Source organism: Lycorma delicatula, chromosome 2 (genome assembly GCF_047948215.1).
Source record: "Lycorma delicatula isolate Av1 chromosome 2, ASM4794821v1, whole genome shotgun sequence".
NCBI lineage: Eukaryota > Metazoa > Arthropoda > Insecta > Hemiptera > Fulgoridae > Lycorma > Lycorma delicatula.
In genome coordinates, this window is record NC_134456.1 from 159,553,752 (window position 1) to 159,571,066 (window position 17,315).

At 30.4% G+C, this 17,315-nt stretch overlaps 1 protein-coding gene across 8 annotated transcripts in view; it reads right to left on the bottom strand.

The window, feature by feature from the left end:
• Positions 1 to 17,315, bottom strand: part of LOC142319365 (fatty acid hydroxylase domain-containing protein 2) — a 56,117-nt gene that overhangs the window by 24,552 nt on the left and 14,250 nt on the right. For 4 of the 8 annotated variants that reach the window (XM_075356577.1, XM_075356573.1, XM_075356571.1 and 1 more), the window contains 3 exons: positions 16,241 to 16,469; positions 4,445 to 4,548; positions 3,231 to 3,376 (listed from right to left, as the gene is read on the bottom strand). In XM_075356577.1, coding sequence (XP_075212692.1) covers positions 3,231 to 3,376; positions 4,445 to 4,548; positions 16,241 to 16,440 — 450 coding nt within the window. In that variant the 5' untranslated portion in view covers positions 16,441 to 16,469. Of the gene's footprint in view, positions 1 to 3,230; positions 3,377 to 4,444; positions 4,549 to 16,240; positions 16,473 to 17,315 lie in introns of all 8 variants that reach the window. The other 4 variants (XM_075356575.1, XM_075356572.1, XM_075356570.1 and 1 more) reach the window with 1 other exon arrangement.

Sequence of the window (17,315 nt, forward strand, 5' to 3'; positions counted from 1 at the left end):
ACAGTCATGATGTTGTTGTTAAAGTAATGTTCAGAACTTACATTTTTATGCTGCAAGTTCATATTTCCAGAATCAAGACCCTGCTGATCATCATATTGAGGCCTGGGCCAGGATCCTCAGATTCTCTGGTCTGGATCCCATCATAATTGGTACAAACGTAAATGCCAAGTTTTACTTGTGGCATAGCAGACTTACTGATAAGGAGTGGTGAGTTAATTGAGGGCTTCATAGCCCAGCATGGATTGTAAGTTTTCAATGTTTCTGGTGAGTTGCTCACATACGCAGCAGGTGTGGTTGATGGGCGTCGGTCATGTAGTGGAACAAACATCAATGTCACTGTTGGTAGGTTTATTCCCCAATATCTGTATCCGGAAGGTGGTTGATATGATTGCTCAAGTGATCAATTGATTGTATATGAGATTACTGGCTGCTTGAGTGTAGCCCGGTAGTGCCTTCTTTGGTATTTAATGTGTGTATGGTCAATCCTGACTGGGGTCCTAATTTTAAGACCATGAGTATCCTGTATAAGAATATGTGAGAGGCAATTATGCTATATGCGATGCCTATTTGGACAGATAGGTTAAAATTTAAAAGCTATTGGGATATATTATTGAGGGCTCAACATCTTGTTAATGGTGATGGGTTGCTACTGTACAATTTCACAGGAGGCGATGTTGATGATTGCACTTGTGAAACCAATTTATTTTATTGCATCAGAAAGGCAACAGCATTATGTTGCTAGGGTCCTGCTTGGGTTTTCCTTTCTTGTATTCGTGTTGTTTTGTTTTATGTTTTCACATTTCTGATGTTTTTATTGTGCGCTGAAGTTGTGTGCAGGACTCAACTTTACTTATTTCAGGTAGGTAGTTCAGTTCCTTTGATGTAATTTAGTCCATTCAGTCTTGTTTAGACTTGGTTGATGTGTTTTTTATGAGTTTTTTATAGATATTAGTACATCTTTGGGAATTATTCGCACTGACATCCTGGCTGAGGCAGACTGAAATATGTCAAATGCTGAGGTTTTGAAAACAGTTTCTGGTAAAGCCCATAAGTGCTAGATTCAGAGGGGGTAGTGGTGGATCTCTTCCCCTACAGGGTAAGTACAAGTCACTTTAACCCACCGGGTTGGTCTAGTAGTGAACTTGTCTTTGCAAATCAGCTGATTTTGAAGTTGAGCGTTTTAAGATTTTATCATGGTAGAGGGAGTTATTTTTATACGCATTTTAATACTAGATCATGGATACTGGTGTTCTTTGAAAGTTGGGTTTCAATTAACCACACATCTTAGGAATGGTTGACCTGAGAATGTACTAGACTATATACTTCATTTACATTCATACATATCATCCTCATTCATCCTCTAAAGTAATACCTTACAGTGATTCTGGAGGCTAAACAGAAAAATACAGTACATTTCACTAATTGCCTGTAAGGTACTCATGGAATAAGCAAACAAGAACAAGTCAAAATTTTGGACTAATCGTAAAGGTATTATTAATGGCTTACAGTTCTGCAATGAAAATACTGATGATGGTGGGAAGGCTGAGCATGTTTGTTATGTTGCCAACCACAAAACCATAATGAACAGAATTAACGTTTCTAGAGCCGATCGTATAAACTGTAACATTAGGATTGATGCTATTTAAAATATTATAAAATTCCTTTTGTAAGATAACCAGATTTGTGTTCTTTTTATTATACTGACAAAGATCAAAGCAGTAATTAACAAGAGAAGGCTGCGAAGAGGGATAATAACATGGAACAACAGTAAGGACTGGAGGTAATTGTATATTTAGAGCTAAGAAACGGCTGTGAGCTCTGATGCCTAGTGTACCTGTAGATGTCGTCTGTTTTTGGTATCAAACCAGACATTGATTAGAGAACACCGCATCACGCTGGATGATTTCATTTCACTTTAATACGAGCTATATATAAGTACAAATCATTGATTCCTTCTATTCAAAAGGGATTGTTCATCACTTTCCACCTTTCCAAGGTATGCCTTGAATAGTTCCCATGACACTTCCCTCAGAAATGATAATATAAGGCTCAGTATGTCATCACACCTGGATACTGCGTTATGACTTTTTTGTATATCTATAATACATTTTTTTCAGATCAGATTTTTCCAGATTCTTGGTCATACGCATTGGTTATTCCTGATACTGAAACCTGGTAAAGATAAATCATGCCCCTCAAGTTATCGTCTTATCTCCTTGACAAGTACCCTGTGCAAGTTGATGGAATGAATAGTAAACAATTATCTAGTGGATGATAGGTTGAGAGAAATACCCTAATTATCCCCAAATAATGTGATTTCCGCCAAGGCAGATCGTCTATCAATCTTGTAGTTGCTCTTGAATCTGTAATTCATGACACCTTCCTACTTCACCAAAGTCTCATTGTATTTTCTTAAATGTAAAAGCCATACGAGACGGCTTGGAGAAAATTGCTTAACAAGAAATAATCAAAAATACTTAACTACAAAAGACTGTATTTTTATGTATGTAGATACTGATAAAATTCTATTTCATATGATACATGAGATTTTATCATGAAAATTAAGCAAAAATGGCTTATTTTTATAATCAAACTTGTGCAGAAAATTGGAAATAGTAAACACTATTCCTTAAGGAAAACATCCCTCTTTTTACTTCTAAAAGGCATCTACTTGAATGGTGTGTGTATTGTACATATCATTAACAGAATTAACATGAAGTTTAGGGAATGTGCTCTAGATTGGATTGTTCCATAAACTTTTAACTGGTAATGTACATATAAGTTCTGGGAAGGTGTGCTGTTTAATTATAAATGTGTTATATCATAAGGGATACTTCAAGCTCCATATAAGTATCATTTTTCTTTAAGCTGCAGGCAGATAAATGGCATTACGTATGTAACAATACAGAAAACTGAATTTTTATGCAGATGATACTTCATTACTAAAAGAGATTAAGATTTTAATACAATCCAAAAAAGAACACCTATAAAATTTCTAAAACTGACAAGAAGTGGGTAATTAAACTAAGTCTCTCAGGTCCAATATATAATGCAACTTGTGAAGTTTATCATGATAACTTCCAATGTTTGATCATATTATCTATACAAAAAAAAAAAATTAATAATTTTTCAATTCCAAATTTGTAATAAAAAACTATAATTGGAAAATTCTCTTCTTTTTTAATAACATAAATAGAATGTATGTAAGCATTAAATAGCAGTTTACTCACTTTAATAAGTTTACTTGTATCAACAGGTTCATTTGTTCCTGGTTGTATTTTATACCTACGAAGTGCTGCTGGTTTGTTAATAATGTCCAAAAATGTGTATATTGCACCCAGAATCCAGTATACTGAGATTGTTAAAATGACAGTACCTAAAAATAAAAAAAGAACAAACTTCACATTTAAAAATGTTAATTAGATCCAAAACTATTCAAAAACTACTTCTCCATGAATATCAGAAAATTTTAACGTTTTACTGGGTATTTGTTCCCTTCTATTTGTCAACTAACAGTTACAAATAACAACCCTGCTAATATCTACATAGAATGAAATTTTCAATTATACATGTTGTGAATAAAAAATAAAAATACAAAAATTGATCATTAAAGATGAAACGATGATTCATTCAACACAATCAACATAAATGATTATATGACAAGAGAGTTGATCTCTTTTACCCTCCTATCTCTTCTTTATTTTTCAAATTAAGAATAACATTTTGTTATAAATAAGTACTTTGATTTCAAATATTTATGAGGTAAGAAATAAAGACTATTTTTTTAACAAACAAGTTGAAAAATCGTTCATTTTATTGCAAAAAAAGAAATAAAATATAGCTTAGATTATTAAGTTTTTGTACATCCCCTACTGCACAAACTATTTTATTTCATAATAAATCCTTCCTCAGAATATTTACCAAAATGAAAACTATTTGTTAAATATTTAATTCTTAATAATGGGAAGTATAACTTCATTAATTTTCACATCAATATGTTAACTACATATAAACTAAATAAGAAATAAATCTTTTATTATCCATTTTATGAAATAGTAACACTAAAGTTGTATGCTAAAGAAATAAATAAATAATCTGGAAAGAATGGAAGACTATTCGAAAGTATCTATTTTTATACATTTGTTCAGTACATGATCAAAAAAATAATGCTTTAATTTAAGATAGTTTTACTGTATCCATTTTAATAGGTTTCATGTTGTTTTATAAAAATAAAGGCTCCAGAATGATGAATTTATTACAATGAGTTCATTATGAGCAAGTGCAAGCACATCCATGCACACATACATATTCTTCCTCTCACACACTCTCTCTCTCTCTCTCTCTCTCTCTACATATATATATATATATATATATATATATATATAAAACAATTTAAGTGTATAAATTAAATATGCTTTTTAAGAAATAAATATTCATAACTGACCATAAACCCAAAATGTTACTGGGTCTTCTCCCACTGTGTCCAATATTCTGTCCCATCCAGCTTGCCAAAAATCACCAGATGCACCCCAAAATCTTTGTAAGTGCCTAAAAACAATAAAGTTGAAATTAATTTTGCTACAATAGTCTTTTTCAAAAAAGTAAAAATGATATTATAAATGTTAAATCAAAACACAAGGTACCAAAAAAAAGTTATGAAACATAGTTATATATCCAATAGTAATCAAAAATGATAGTATGAAAATTACATGTTACAAAAATTTTTATGTAAAATCTGAGCAAAATCAGTGTCATGATATAGTCATAATGTGCACTACACATTACTAATAATAACTGCCTTAATAAATACTAGGGAAGCAGATCAGTTCAAAATAAGTATTTTCTATAATTATTGACAGTTATTTTGTAGTGATAACTATGCAGAAATAAAATCTGGTTAGTATTTTTTTTTTTGCAGTTTTAATACTTATAATGCACATTTATTTCAACAAAAGCTTATATTTAAAAATAAAATAATTAAATGATTTTTATTGATTTTGAACAGAATGCAAACTAGTAATTTGAATAGCAGTATAGCAGTTGAATGATAAATGAGGGCATTGTTTAATGCACAGTATAGATAAATGGTAAGGCAGATAGAGAATCTTCTTTTGATACTCAAGACACACTCAACATTTTGAAATTTCTTTATTACATTTTCTTTTAATAACTAACAATTTTACAAATTGATTAACTTGATGAACTTCCACAATTATTTTAAATTTTGTTTCATGGTTTACTGTTACAACTAAAATAAAAAAAATTGCCAACATTAATCGGTATGGATAAAATTTTTCTTCCCCTGCCCATAAAGTATTAAATCTACAGTAGAAGTTCTTTAGACAAAATATGAATATCCTGTTCTCTTTATGCTCTTTATGTTAATATAACATGTGCTAATTTCTTTCAAATGGATTACAAAAATATTCTAAATAGATAATAACTGTAAAACAGGAAATCCAAACACAATTACCTTTTTGTTAAGTCAATTTCATGGGAAATTAAAGGGATCACAATGTCAATAAATACATGACTTACTCAAACTAATTAAATATCTCATTCACTAAATACTCTAATTTATTGTTTTATAAAAACATTGTCACAAGTAAGTTTTTATTTCATTAATTTTATTTACTTCTTAAATAAATCATATTTTTTTATAACCTCAAAATGTTATAGAAACCTCTTTGTGAAAGATTATTTTGAAGTAGGGAAAAACATTTATGCAATTTGTATATTTAACTGAATGTTAAATTAACAAATAATCTAGTTATATCTGAAGGAGAACATAAAGAATTAATGAATCAAATTCTCACACTTTTGATGAATTGAAAATAAACATTCAACAAGAAACCTCAATGGCACTGACAATAATGTTACGCATCTCTTAATATGATCAATCCAACACAAAAGTGCATTGCTGCACAGGGTGCTCACTTCAAACATTAATAAAAATATAGTAAATATGTAAACTTTTGTTAATGTAAATACAAAATTTAATTTAATTTAAATTTAATTTTTTTCATTTCATTCATAAAATGTTACATGACATAACTGTTTAGTCTGTAAAAAATTTATCCTAAACATATCACATTTAAATAGCTGAAGAGTAACTGAAGTCCTTGCTCACTCTTATATATGTATAATTTATTTATAGTCCATATTTCCTCTGTATGTAAATTCTAGCTAATTATATATACTATAAACTTATTCAGCTATTCCACAAAGTACAAAGAACATTCTTGCCTTACTCTTTTTTCATTAAAGTGCTTCTGGGCAAAAGTCCATCTTCAGTAATGTGTTAAGTTTTTCTTTTTACATTTGCACATTAGAATACATCTAATACATTAAAATTTATAGAACAAATATTTGTTCAGTCAATAATATTTTTTTAAGTTTAGATGTTATAATATTTAAAATCTCCTTTAACATGTTGTCAATATGTTAATTCAGTACTGTGTTGAGCAAGGTTATGCAATCAAGTTTTGTGTTAAACTTGGTGAAAATGCTACTGAAACTTTTTCAAAATTGAAAAGAAATGACGCTCTGTCATGAGCCCAGGTTTTTAGGTAGTTTAAAGCATTTTCAGTTGGCCGGGAATCAGTTGCGTACGATCTACGCTCTGGAAGACCATTAACGTCAAAAAGTGATGACAATGTAGAACGAATCAGACTTGATGCGGTATAACTGATGATTAACTGTCAGAATGATTGCAAAATAACTGCAAAATTGTTCCCAAAAAACCTCATTGTTGAACAGAAAAACCAGGTGGAAGTGTGCAGCGATCTTCCAGGGAAAATTGAAACTGATCCTAATTTTCTAAAAAATGTTATTACTAGTGATGAATCTTGGATATTTTAGTACAACCCAGAAACAAAATGCCAGAGCAAAGAGTGGCACACTTCAAACTCACCACGTCCCAAAAAAGCAAAAATCAGCATATCAAAAATCAAAATTATGCTAATTTGTTTCTTCAATAATAATGGCATTGTCCATAACGAGTTTTTGCCTACAGACTGTAAATCAATATTTTTACCAAGAAATTCTTGAAAGACTGTGGAAAAGAGTTACCCGCTTGAGACCAGCCATCAAAGACAACTGGATGCTGCATCAAGACAATGCACCTTGTCACACTCCACTCTCAATTAATAAATTTTAGGCAAAGAAAAACATTCCTGTAGTTCCTCAACCACCTTACTTCCCAAAGGAAGGTGGTCAGGTTCTTTCACCTGACTTGAGTCCCTGTAACCTTTTCCTGTTTCAGACTTTAAAAAAACACCACAAAGGACACCATTTTGGAACAGTAGAAAACATTAAAAAAATGTAACCGACCATCTGAAGGATATTATGGTTTCTGAGTTCCAACACTGCTATAAAGAGTGGGAAAACCGTTTGAAGCGTTGCATGGCTTCCCAAGACAACTATTTTGAAGGTGATGTAACAAGCCGACGTCACTGTAATTGCAAGAACGGTGTCATCTTCAAAAAAATAAGGGCCTGTAACACCGTAAGATGACATAGCACACCACACGGTCACTTTCTGGCTGTGCAACGGACGCTGGTGTAGCTGCGTCGGATTTTCTTGTGCTCAGTATCTCAAATTTTGCTTGTTAACAAATCCACTGATGTGGAAATGCGCTTCGTCTGACATCCAGAGTTCGTGAACTTTGGATGACACATGAAGCATTACATTATGGAATTGGGCTCGCACAACTGCATAGTTCGGTTTCAGTTCCTGGACGATCTGCAACTTGTATGGATGGAATTGCAAGTACTTCACTAACATTCTTCGAACACTTGAACTATGCAATTGTAAAGATGCTGAGAGACGACGGATTGACCGATGTGGACTTCGTGTGACAGCATCTTGTAAAGCTTGAACATTCTGTGGTGTACGGACGGCTCGCTCACGGCCTGGAGGTTTCTTTTTCATTGCCGAACCAGTTTCCTCAAAATTAGATATCCATGTTTTAATTGCATGTGCAGATAGAACATGGTCATGCCGTCCCAGATTAAAATGACGGCGAAATTCTCTACGCGCTCCCTCTACACTGTCATTGTTTTTGTAAAATGCTTTTATAGCAAATGCACGTTGCGCACCACTCCAAGGATCCATGACAACTAAATGGCAGGTTAGGTTAGAGAGGCTGGCGCCACTTATCAAGTGGTACCAATCGCCCACGGCTACCAACACAACTTTCAAAATTTCCCGTTTCTTTGAATCATTCTGTATATAGATAGATAATCTCACTAGGTATTAAAATAAAGTTTACTATAATGATACAAGTTTGTTTATAGCCAAATAAAATTTATTGCGAATTAGGTACTACAAAAAGAAAGAGCCAAGAGCTATTTCAGAGCATGGCCTCAAGTCCATAAAGACACAGACACAATTATATGAGATAGTAGAATTCAATTTTCTATGAAAACTGTGTTGAAAGTAGCACCTGTACAATAAGAAAATAACCAACCAAACAAATTCCCTAACAGAATTTCATACTTTATGTCTGCATAATTTAGAACATTTTTGTAGGTGGTTATCCAGAACCTTTAGGAACTAATCATCATGTTTTACAAGTTCTTACATATCCTCATCGTGTTCATTTGCCAATTTTCCACCAAACCCTGTCAGATCTAATTAGTAATTAGATAAGATATATATATATATATATATATATATATATATATATTATTTTTATGAATAGGTAATAAATAATTCTAAATATGGTTGATGTCAACTATAGATTGGTTGACATCAATATATGTTACACATCTATGTTTCAAATATAATGCTCAGTTGTGATTTCAGTTTATTTTTATTTTATATTTTTTTTTACTGTTTTAAGAAAAATGTCTATAAATAGTCAAGCATCCGGATAAACAAACAGTTTATTTTGCACGTAGGTAAAAAAGATTAAAGGAAAAAATACAAGTTAAACCTAATACTACTCTTAAATAACAGTTTAATGCAGCATAACAAGTAGCAGCAGCTAATATTCATTATCAGTGTTAATAGTACGCAGGATAAATACTGAATCAAATTACTATACCAGGGAAATGGCAGAATCTTTCTTTGTATCTTTGCCACTGAAAATATAGTATAAAAAGAATAGTAAATTCATATTTCACAAAGAAGTATTACAGGACCACAATTTATAGTTATAATAATAATTAACTTATGTGAAAATAGTAATGAAAATTTATCAGACGAGGTATTTCAATTTTAATTCAACAATTTTCAAAAATTTTATTGCACACCACTATTTTTGATTTTAATGATATTTGGTGTATGATAAGTAGTACCCAAAAAATATTTTTTTTTATTTTTAAAAAAATTTTTCTTAAGTAATAAACTATTTTCTAACTTGGCAACATGTAAAAACAGTTATTTTTATCACTTTTTCCATGAGCTGTAGCATTCTTAGTTTACATTATACACAAGTCAAAAAAGGCTTTTTGGAAAGAGTAAAGATGGAATTCATCTTCGTGTACTCAAAATTCATTTTGTTACATAACCAAATCTTATAATGTTTACTAAAGTTATGTTTACAAATTTTTGTTTTTTACCTTTTAACTCTTAAGTACTAGTAATACTTATAAAAAAAAAACTGAACTGTTACTGAGTATCCTTCATTAAAAAAAATGGCCACCAAATCATAATATTTTGAAAATGTCTCGTTTTTGAGAACCAAAAACCACATGTGGGAAAGGTGGCAAAAATCTGAAATTTTTACAGTATTAAGTATTTTTTATGTACTTTAAAACCATATAAAATTTATTTTGTTACTCAAACAGGTTGACTAGTAATGAAGCCACCAAAACCACTAAAAACATTGTTCTTTCTAACCGTAAACAATGTATCCAAAATAATCACAGCATGTATTTTTTTATGATAATAATGTCTATAATGAGATTTTTTATCTTATGGTAACTTTTTAGTTTAACTATTTTATACTAATTTGCAGTATAATTTTTTTTTTTAATATTTTTTATACTAATGTTTATTCCAACCAATAAATTCATATCATAAATTTTTAAATTATCTTTAGTCTTATATTTAGATAAAAAAATTAATTAATTTATAACCGAATAAAACATTACACAAATATTTAGATAACTTATTTTTACTACTCATATTAACTCCCTCTTGGACTTCGTACGCGATATTCATGGTAAGGAACCTTTCAGTCGAATTTTGAAGCATTTCAAAATCAGTCAGACTGGTTATCCAGTCACTCTGAAATTTTGCATGCATGTTTGCTCCTGATGTCAACACATTTTAGCAACATTTTCAAGTCGTTAAGATGCCCCTAAGTTGCTAAGTGAAAAAAATGCCCCTTGAAATTATGCAACCTCGTTTACATGCATATTTTTTTTTGTTTAGTGAAAGAAAATTTATGTGAGATATATATTACGGTATACAATTGCTAATGGAAATTCTGTACTGTAGCGACCAAAGTTTTAGGAAAATTAAATAGTTTTTAACTAGATTCGAATTTTTGAATGAAAATCGCAAATATCTCCTAGCGCTCTGAAAAATTCTTTTCTCCCCCACGATGGTACCCCACCTGCTCCCTGTGGTACCTGACAGATGATATTTTCACGTGTCTCTGGGCACTGTTCTGAAATTGGGGAGGAGGTGCAACTGTAATATTTAGGCAACCGCTTGTCCGATTTTACGATTCAAACGATGTATGTATCAACAAATCGAGCGCTAACTGTTTAACGCATCATGTACACTCTTGATCGACTGAATTTTGGTTATCCAGAAATTAAATCGTTTAGCCCTGTTTTGATTGCATTCACCCACCGTAAAACGTACCGATCCGATCTTCGCTAAATACGCTCAAACCTATGCGCTAGCGCAGTTGTAAAGCATTAACTTATGAAGACTACAAAGTATAAAATAAAAAATAAGTAAAAATATTTTTAAAACACCAGTCTTAAATTAAACACACTAAAAGGTAAAAAATAATAATTTTACGATGGTATCTCAGAATGGATTTGACAATAAGCTTTGATGATGATATATTATAAGATTATGTGAAAGTCATAGCTTCAAATTAAAAATTTTATGTTTTTGCCAATTTTTTTCATATTCGTGATGAATGGCCTAGACACTGGAGTGCAAACATGAACACCCCCTGTTCCTTTGCGAGGAGAAATGAATTTTTTTCAGAAGCTATTTCACCAATAATTCGTTAAACTGTTTTTTTGAGACTCCTGTGGTAGATATAACACGTTCTACAGCTTTTATGGGGTCACTAACAAACGTCCCAAATGTAGCTTCTCCTGCCATGTAATTAAAAATATGTCATGTATAATTTTTTCCCTAAGTAGTGAATGCCTTTTCCACGTAAATTAGACATAATATGCAAAATAATAAAATCAATTCACTACCATAAGAATAGAGCCGACAAAAATTTAGTAATTTAATGCAAATAAATTATTACTTTCAATAATTACTTCTTGCAATTAACTACTTTCAATAATTGAAACTCAAAGAACGCTGTAATCAGACGATAACCTTATACTCTTTTGATACACACTATTAACTGGACAAGTTTTAACTGCAAATACACTATAAATTAGAACACAATCATTTTAAAAAACAAGCTAGTGTCTGAATGAATCAGGAATGGTCTGTATAAATACAGATTTAATGTTTCATTTGAATGTTTAGAATGGTACATCTTTTGATTATTATTTACACAAACCTGAATAAAGAAACCTTTTTACGTATGACTCATAGCCTAGGCTAGAATACAGCTGTTCACCACACCCAGAACAAAGGGCGAAGAGTGTAGCGTAATCAGTGGAAAGCAATCTTGTGCGTGTTTGGCTTGGATATTTTATACAATTATAAAACTGTAAATAAATACATTTAGGCCTAAACAATAATCAGTCTGCCGATTAGTCTGCATAATATTGCATAACATATCTATTTTGTATCTTAAGAAATTAATTATTAATTTAATAATATATAAACTCAGGATCAAATAAGTAACTAATAATTATAAGACGTGAATTTTTTCATTGATTGGAATGAACGATAGTAGTACCATATACATACTGTCTTTATTCGAGTAAACCCATTCTTGTTAGGCAGCAAGATACACAGCTATGATGTTCATCAGATCTGTGCCAATTCAGCTTGGACAAACTATACCTACTTCTTTGCTGATAACATGTTGAAAGATGACTACCAGATAAACTTAATGATTCAAAATTAAATAAAAACTAATTGGTAAATGAATAATTTTTAATCAAAAAATATAAATTTATTCGTTAGCTAATTTTGTAATGAAGGTTTTTTAAATAATAGCAGTCCTTCAGAAATAACAAAACATTTTTTTGTAACTCAATAAAATAAAAGTATCAATTTTTAAATCACTTGTTCAAGATGATTCCCATTTTCCTGTAAACAATAATAGTCATTATTGAAATTTAAATCTTACTTTTATTAAACTGTCTTTAGTTACACCCCTTCATACTCTTACAATTTTATTTCTCAAATCTTGTATGTTAGCAGGAATTCCTTTATAAAGTAATTTTTAATGACTCCACAAAAAAAAGTCAAGTGGTATAAGATCAGGAGACCATGCTGGCCACTCAACTGTGTTCACAGCATGTCGTTTTTAAGATAATAATGTAGATCTAGTATACAAAATATTTTGATACATCTATAATGAGACAGATAGCTTATATTCTAGATAGTTTGTTACTTAAAGTAAGACTCAAACACACCAACTCATGTTTAAATATGAAAGTGAATAGACATGCATGGACATGAATGTTTGCATAATCCTGAATGTAAACATTGTAGAAGACTCAATTATTGTTTTGATTTCAATGTGATATGTTGTATTGTTGCTAGTGTTAATACTGTGGTTAGGTAATGTACACTTGTTTATAAAGTAGTTTTATTAGCAGTGAACTTCTCTTTTATACGTTATCTTTTAATTTTCATTTTATTAATTAGCGAAATTTTTATTTTAGTTGTAGAGAAACTGTAATAAGACAAAGTGAGGTGTAATTGGTAGTTTTATAATTTATACTAACTGTACTGTTATTGTAAGAACCCTTGCATTTTATAAAAACAGATTATGGAGTGTTCAGTTGGCATTCACACTGAAATAGTATGTCACAAATTGAATTATAATAGATCTTCAGTACTGCACTATATTTTAGAGTTTACTGAATGAGAGTACAGCCGAATGATGCCAGGCAAGAAGGATTATGTCTCTGTAAGACTAGCTGATGGAAAGAATATTAATATACAAAAAAGGCTTATCTTATGTAACTTAAAAGAATTGCACACAGCCATCAAAAACAAAAACATAATTTAAAATTAGTTTTTCAAAATTTGCTGATTTAAGACCTAAATTTTGTGTTCTGGCTGGTGGGTCAGGTACTCACTCACTCCCCCCCTCTCTGTCACTGTGTGTGTGTGAACATGTGTGTTGTGTATGTGTGTGTGTGTGTGTGTATGCACATGCGCACGACATCCACCAAAATGTAAAACTTATGTATCTACTCTAAAAATGAAATTTGATTATAAATTTCTCCTTTCAACCATGGTGTGTGATATAGAAAATGAAACATGCATGCTGTCACAGAGTGAAAAGTGTCCAGGCATTACTAATGCCTGGATTAGTGCTTAGCATTAATGAAGTGCTCAGATTACTGGGATGATTTTGATTCTGAAATTATCTTCAAACAGTGGGTTTCTGTTCACTTTTGTGCACTAACCACTTAAATTCTTCAATTTCAAAAGTAAACTTACTGAAAATTTAAAGAATCTAATAAACAGGTATAATTTTGTTGCAAAGAAACAAGCTAATTTCCTCAATATTAAGAAGTAAAACTTGTTGAGGGTGAATGTATTATAATAGGAGACTTATCTCAAAATTTTCCTTTTGTGATGCAGGATGTAGTCCAGTTATATCAATGGTCAATAAACTAAGGCCACAATACATCCATTTCTCATATATTTAAAAAAAAGAAGGAAAATTACAAAGCCAAAGCTACTGTGTGATTACTGAGTACTTGAAGCACAATTCTACATCATTCTTCTGCTTCCAAAAGCAAGTTATAAATAAAGTAAAAACACTAATACCACAAGTTAAAAAATCTTTTTATTTTTCTGATGGCTCCTCAGCCCAGTATAAAAATAAAAAAAATTTCACAATTTTGTGCTACCATCAAGAAGATTTTGAAATTACAGCTGAATAGCATTTTTCCCTTAAACCATGAAAAAGGACCATATGATGGTATTAGTGGAAATGTAAAAGGGCCTGACTACAGTAAGCCTTCAAAAGACATGCAACAATCAAATTGTTACACCTGAAATGTACACTTATTGCAAAGACAATATTAAAAATATGACATTTATTTTCTGCTCTAATAAAGATGTTCAAAAGCCTGAATAATACCCGAGTTCTTGTTATCAGGTAATCACAACAGTCCCAGAAACAAGAACCTTTCACAATTATGTTCAAACAAGTTAGAAATGTACTCTGAAAGTCCAGGCGACCTCTGAATCAGAAAAAGTTACGTTAGTATTGGTACACAAGGAGACATTAGTGTTTCTGACTGCCTCATAGGTTTACAAAAGCCAAAATGTAAAAATTATGTCTGCTGTGTATATGATGGCAAGTGGTGGTTAAACGAAGTCATTTAAATCAATTACATGAAAATGAAAAGGAATATCAAACCCATTTTTTCCATCCACAGGGTCCTGATACTTCATTCAAGAAATCATTTAGGGATAATCAAACATAGATTCAACTGAAAAATATTTTAAAGATTCTCATGCCTTCAGAGCTTTTTCTATTAACTACTGGAAGAGGACACAACATTACACCAAAGATGAATGAGGAATTATAATTATCAGTTCTACTCAATAAAAAAATGGCAGCAGCACTAAATTATATTAGCTAAGTTTGTTATCAAAAAGTGCAAGATTTATTCGTAACTTCGATTAACAGGAGTAAAATAAGGTAAAAGTGAATCGAACAACTTCCTATTATAATTTATCATTTTGTAATTATTATTTATCATTCTGTAATTGACTATTTATTAATTATCAATTTAATCATTCTAATAAGTTTAGATGTAATTTTTAAAATCTGAATAAAATAAATAGTATCAGTATTTTTCGATATGTTGTTTACGGTTAGAAGGAATAGTGTTTTAGCAGTTTTATTGGCTTCATTACTTGTCAACACCTTTGAGTAACAAAATAAATTTTATATGGTTTTAAAGTATATAAAAAGTTCTTACTTCTGTAAGAACTTCTGTATAATTTGTTATTATTATAAAAATTATCTCAATTTTTACTTCCTTGTATGAAGTAAAGGAAGTATTGCGATCACGAAAAATTTCACTTTTCAGATTTCAATGGAAATATCCATTTTGACTAGTTTTGGCATGATGTCTGTATGAACATAAGTATGCATCTCGCATAACTCAAACACATTTAGCCGTATAATGTTGAAATTTTTGATTTGGAACTGGTGTAACATCTAGTTGTGTACCTAACCTACCCTTTTGATTGCAATCGACTGAACCAAAAGTGTCCAAAAAAGCCCAAACTCAAAAAATTTGGATCTTTAACTTTTTCTTAAGTGCAGTAATTAGACCTCATTGAGAGCTTTTCAGCGATATATCATGAGTGGTACTTATTTTCATTGGTTCCAGAGTTATAGTCAAATAAAATTTTAATTAATGAATTATTTGGATCTTACAAGAGAAAGGCACATCAGTTCAAACCCAACTTCATCTCTTTTTCATTTTTTTAAATTTAAATATATTGAATTATTAATAATTATTAACCTCTGGGTAAAAAAGTTTTACAATAAATAATAAAAAAATTAGAATTAAAAAAAAAAGAAAAATTATCAGAAGTTATTAATGAAATAAAATTTTATATACTTTTCATTTTAAAAATATGTGTATAAGTAATTTAACAGGCGTATAAGGAAGTCATGCGATGTTCACATCAGATTTTTTAAATACATATAGAAGCAAATAAATTCTAAATTTTTTTTATTTAAAAAATTGATTCTATTGCATTAAATTTCACGTTTATATTCTGTTATCAAAAGAAACGTGATTCTGTTTTAATAAACAAGACTTACAAAACCAATTTCAAGCAGTATTTCAATTGATTTTAATTTTTTGTAGATATAAATTTTAACATTTAAGCTGATATAATTTATATAATCTGAGTAACTGACCATGTTAAAGTATTACGAAATGCAGCAAACACAATAAGTGCTGAACTGATTAGAAATAAAGCACTGGTTAGAAGTGATAATAATGTGTAATCTTGTAAGCTAACACCAGAAACCGGAGTAGCTCCTGATGGTAACTTTTTATTTTTATTATTAGTCTTAGCACTAGCACAGCTATCAGATGACACCATGCTATCCGACATTGCAGCTGATGTTCCTGAAGATGATGATACTACTAAAACATAAGAATACGGCATAATAGCATAGTATTAAAAATCTAATATTAGAACCTTAATATTATAAACTTAATTATTACCTGGTAATACAAAAACTGAACAAAATACTTAAAATAAACTGACTTTGGCAAACAAAACATCAAAATATGATGGTATAAACAAACAAAAAATGCACACACAAATAGAAAATATAAACAATATTACTCAATATTATACACTAATTATAAATATACAAAACTTGGGTGTCATTTCTCATTATGGGTTAAAAATGTTAAACCAGTCTAAGTGATTAGGACTGTGGCTTATCAGCCATTATAAAAGCAATCTACATCAATACAAGATCCACTTATATCAAACTTGAAAACTTAATTTTAACCATTTCTCTCTCTTTAAAATTTTATTCTCATTTGATTGCTGACGTTTGGAGTACAAAAAAACTTACTTTCCAAATGTTTTCCTTAAATATGAGTACTTAACACATAAAGGAATAAATTAAATAAATTTAAGAAAAACTGACAGTGCTTAACTGTAAAACATTTTAGTACTGAATATTTATAACAAATTATAAAGGTTTTATGAAAATTCATTTGATCGGGTTCCAAAATAAAAAAACTAAACGCACTCCATTTCAGCTCTCCTTGATGTTCAATATAATTAAAACGTACACAGTATTTTAATGTAAGAATATTTGTACATTTTTAGTTGAAAGGGTATGGAAAATTTTGAAGCTTGTGTAAGAACAGAACTTAATGAGGAGATTAAAGATGAAAAAATTTATTTAAAATCCAGAGATAGAATTTAGTAACTACAATATGTAAGCCTGTTTCTACGATCTGAACTAC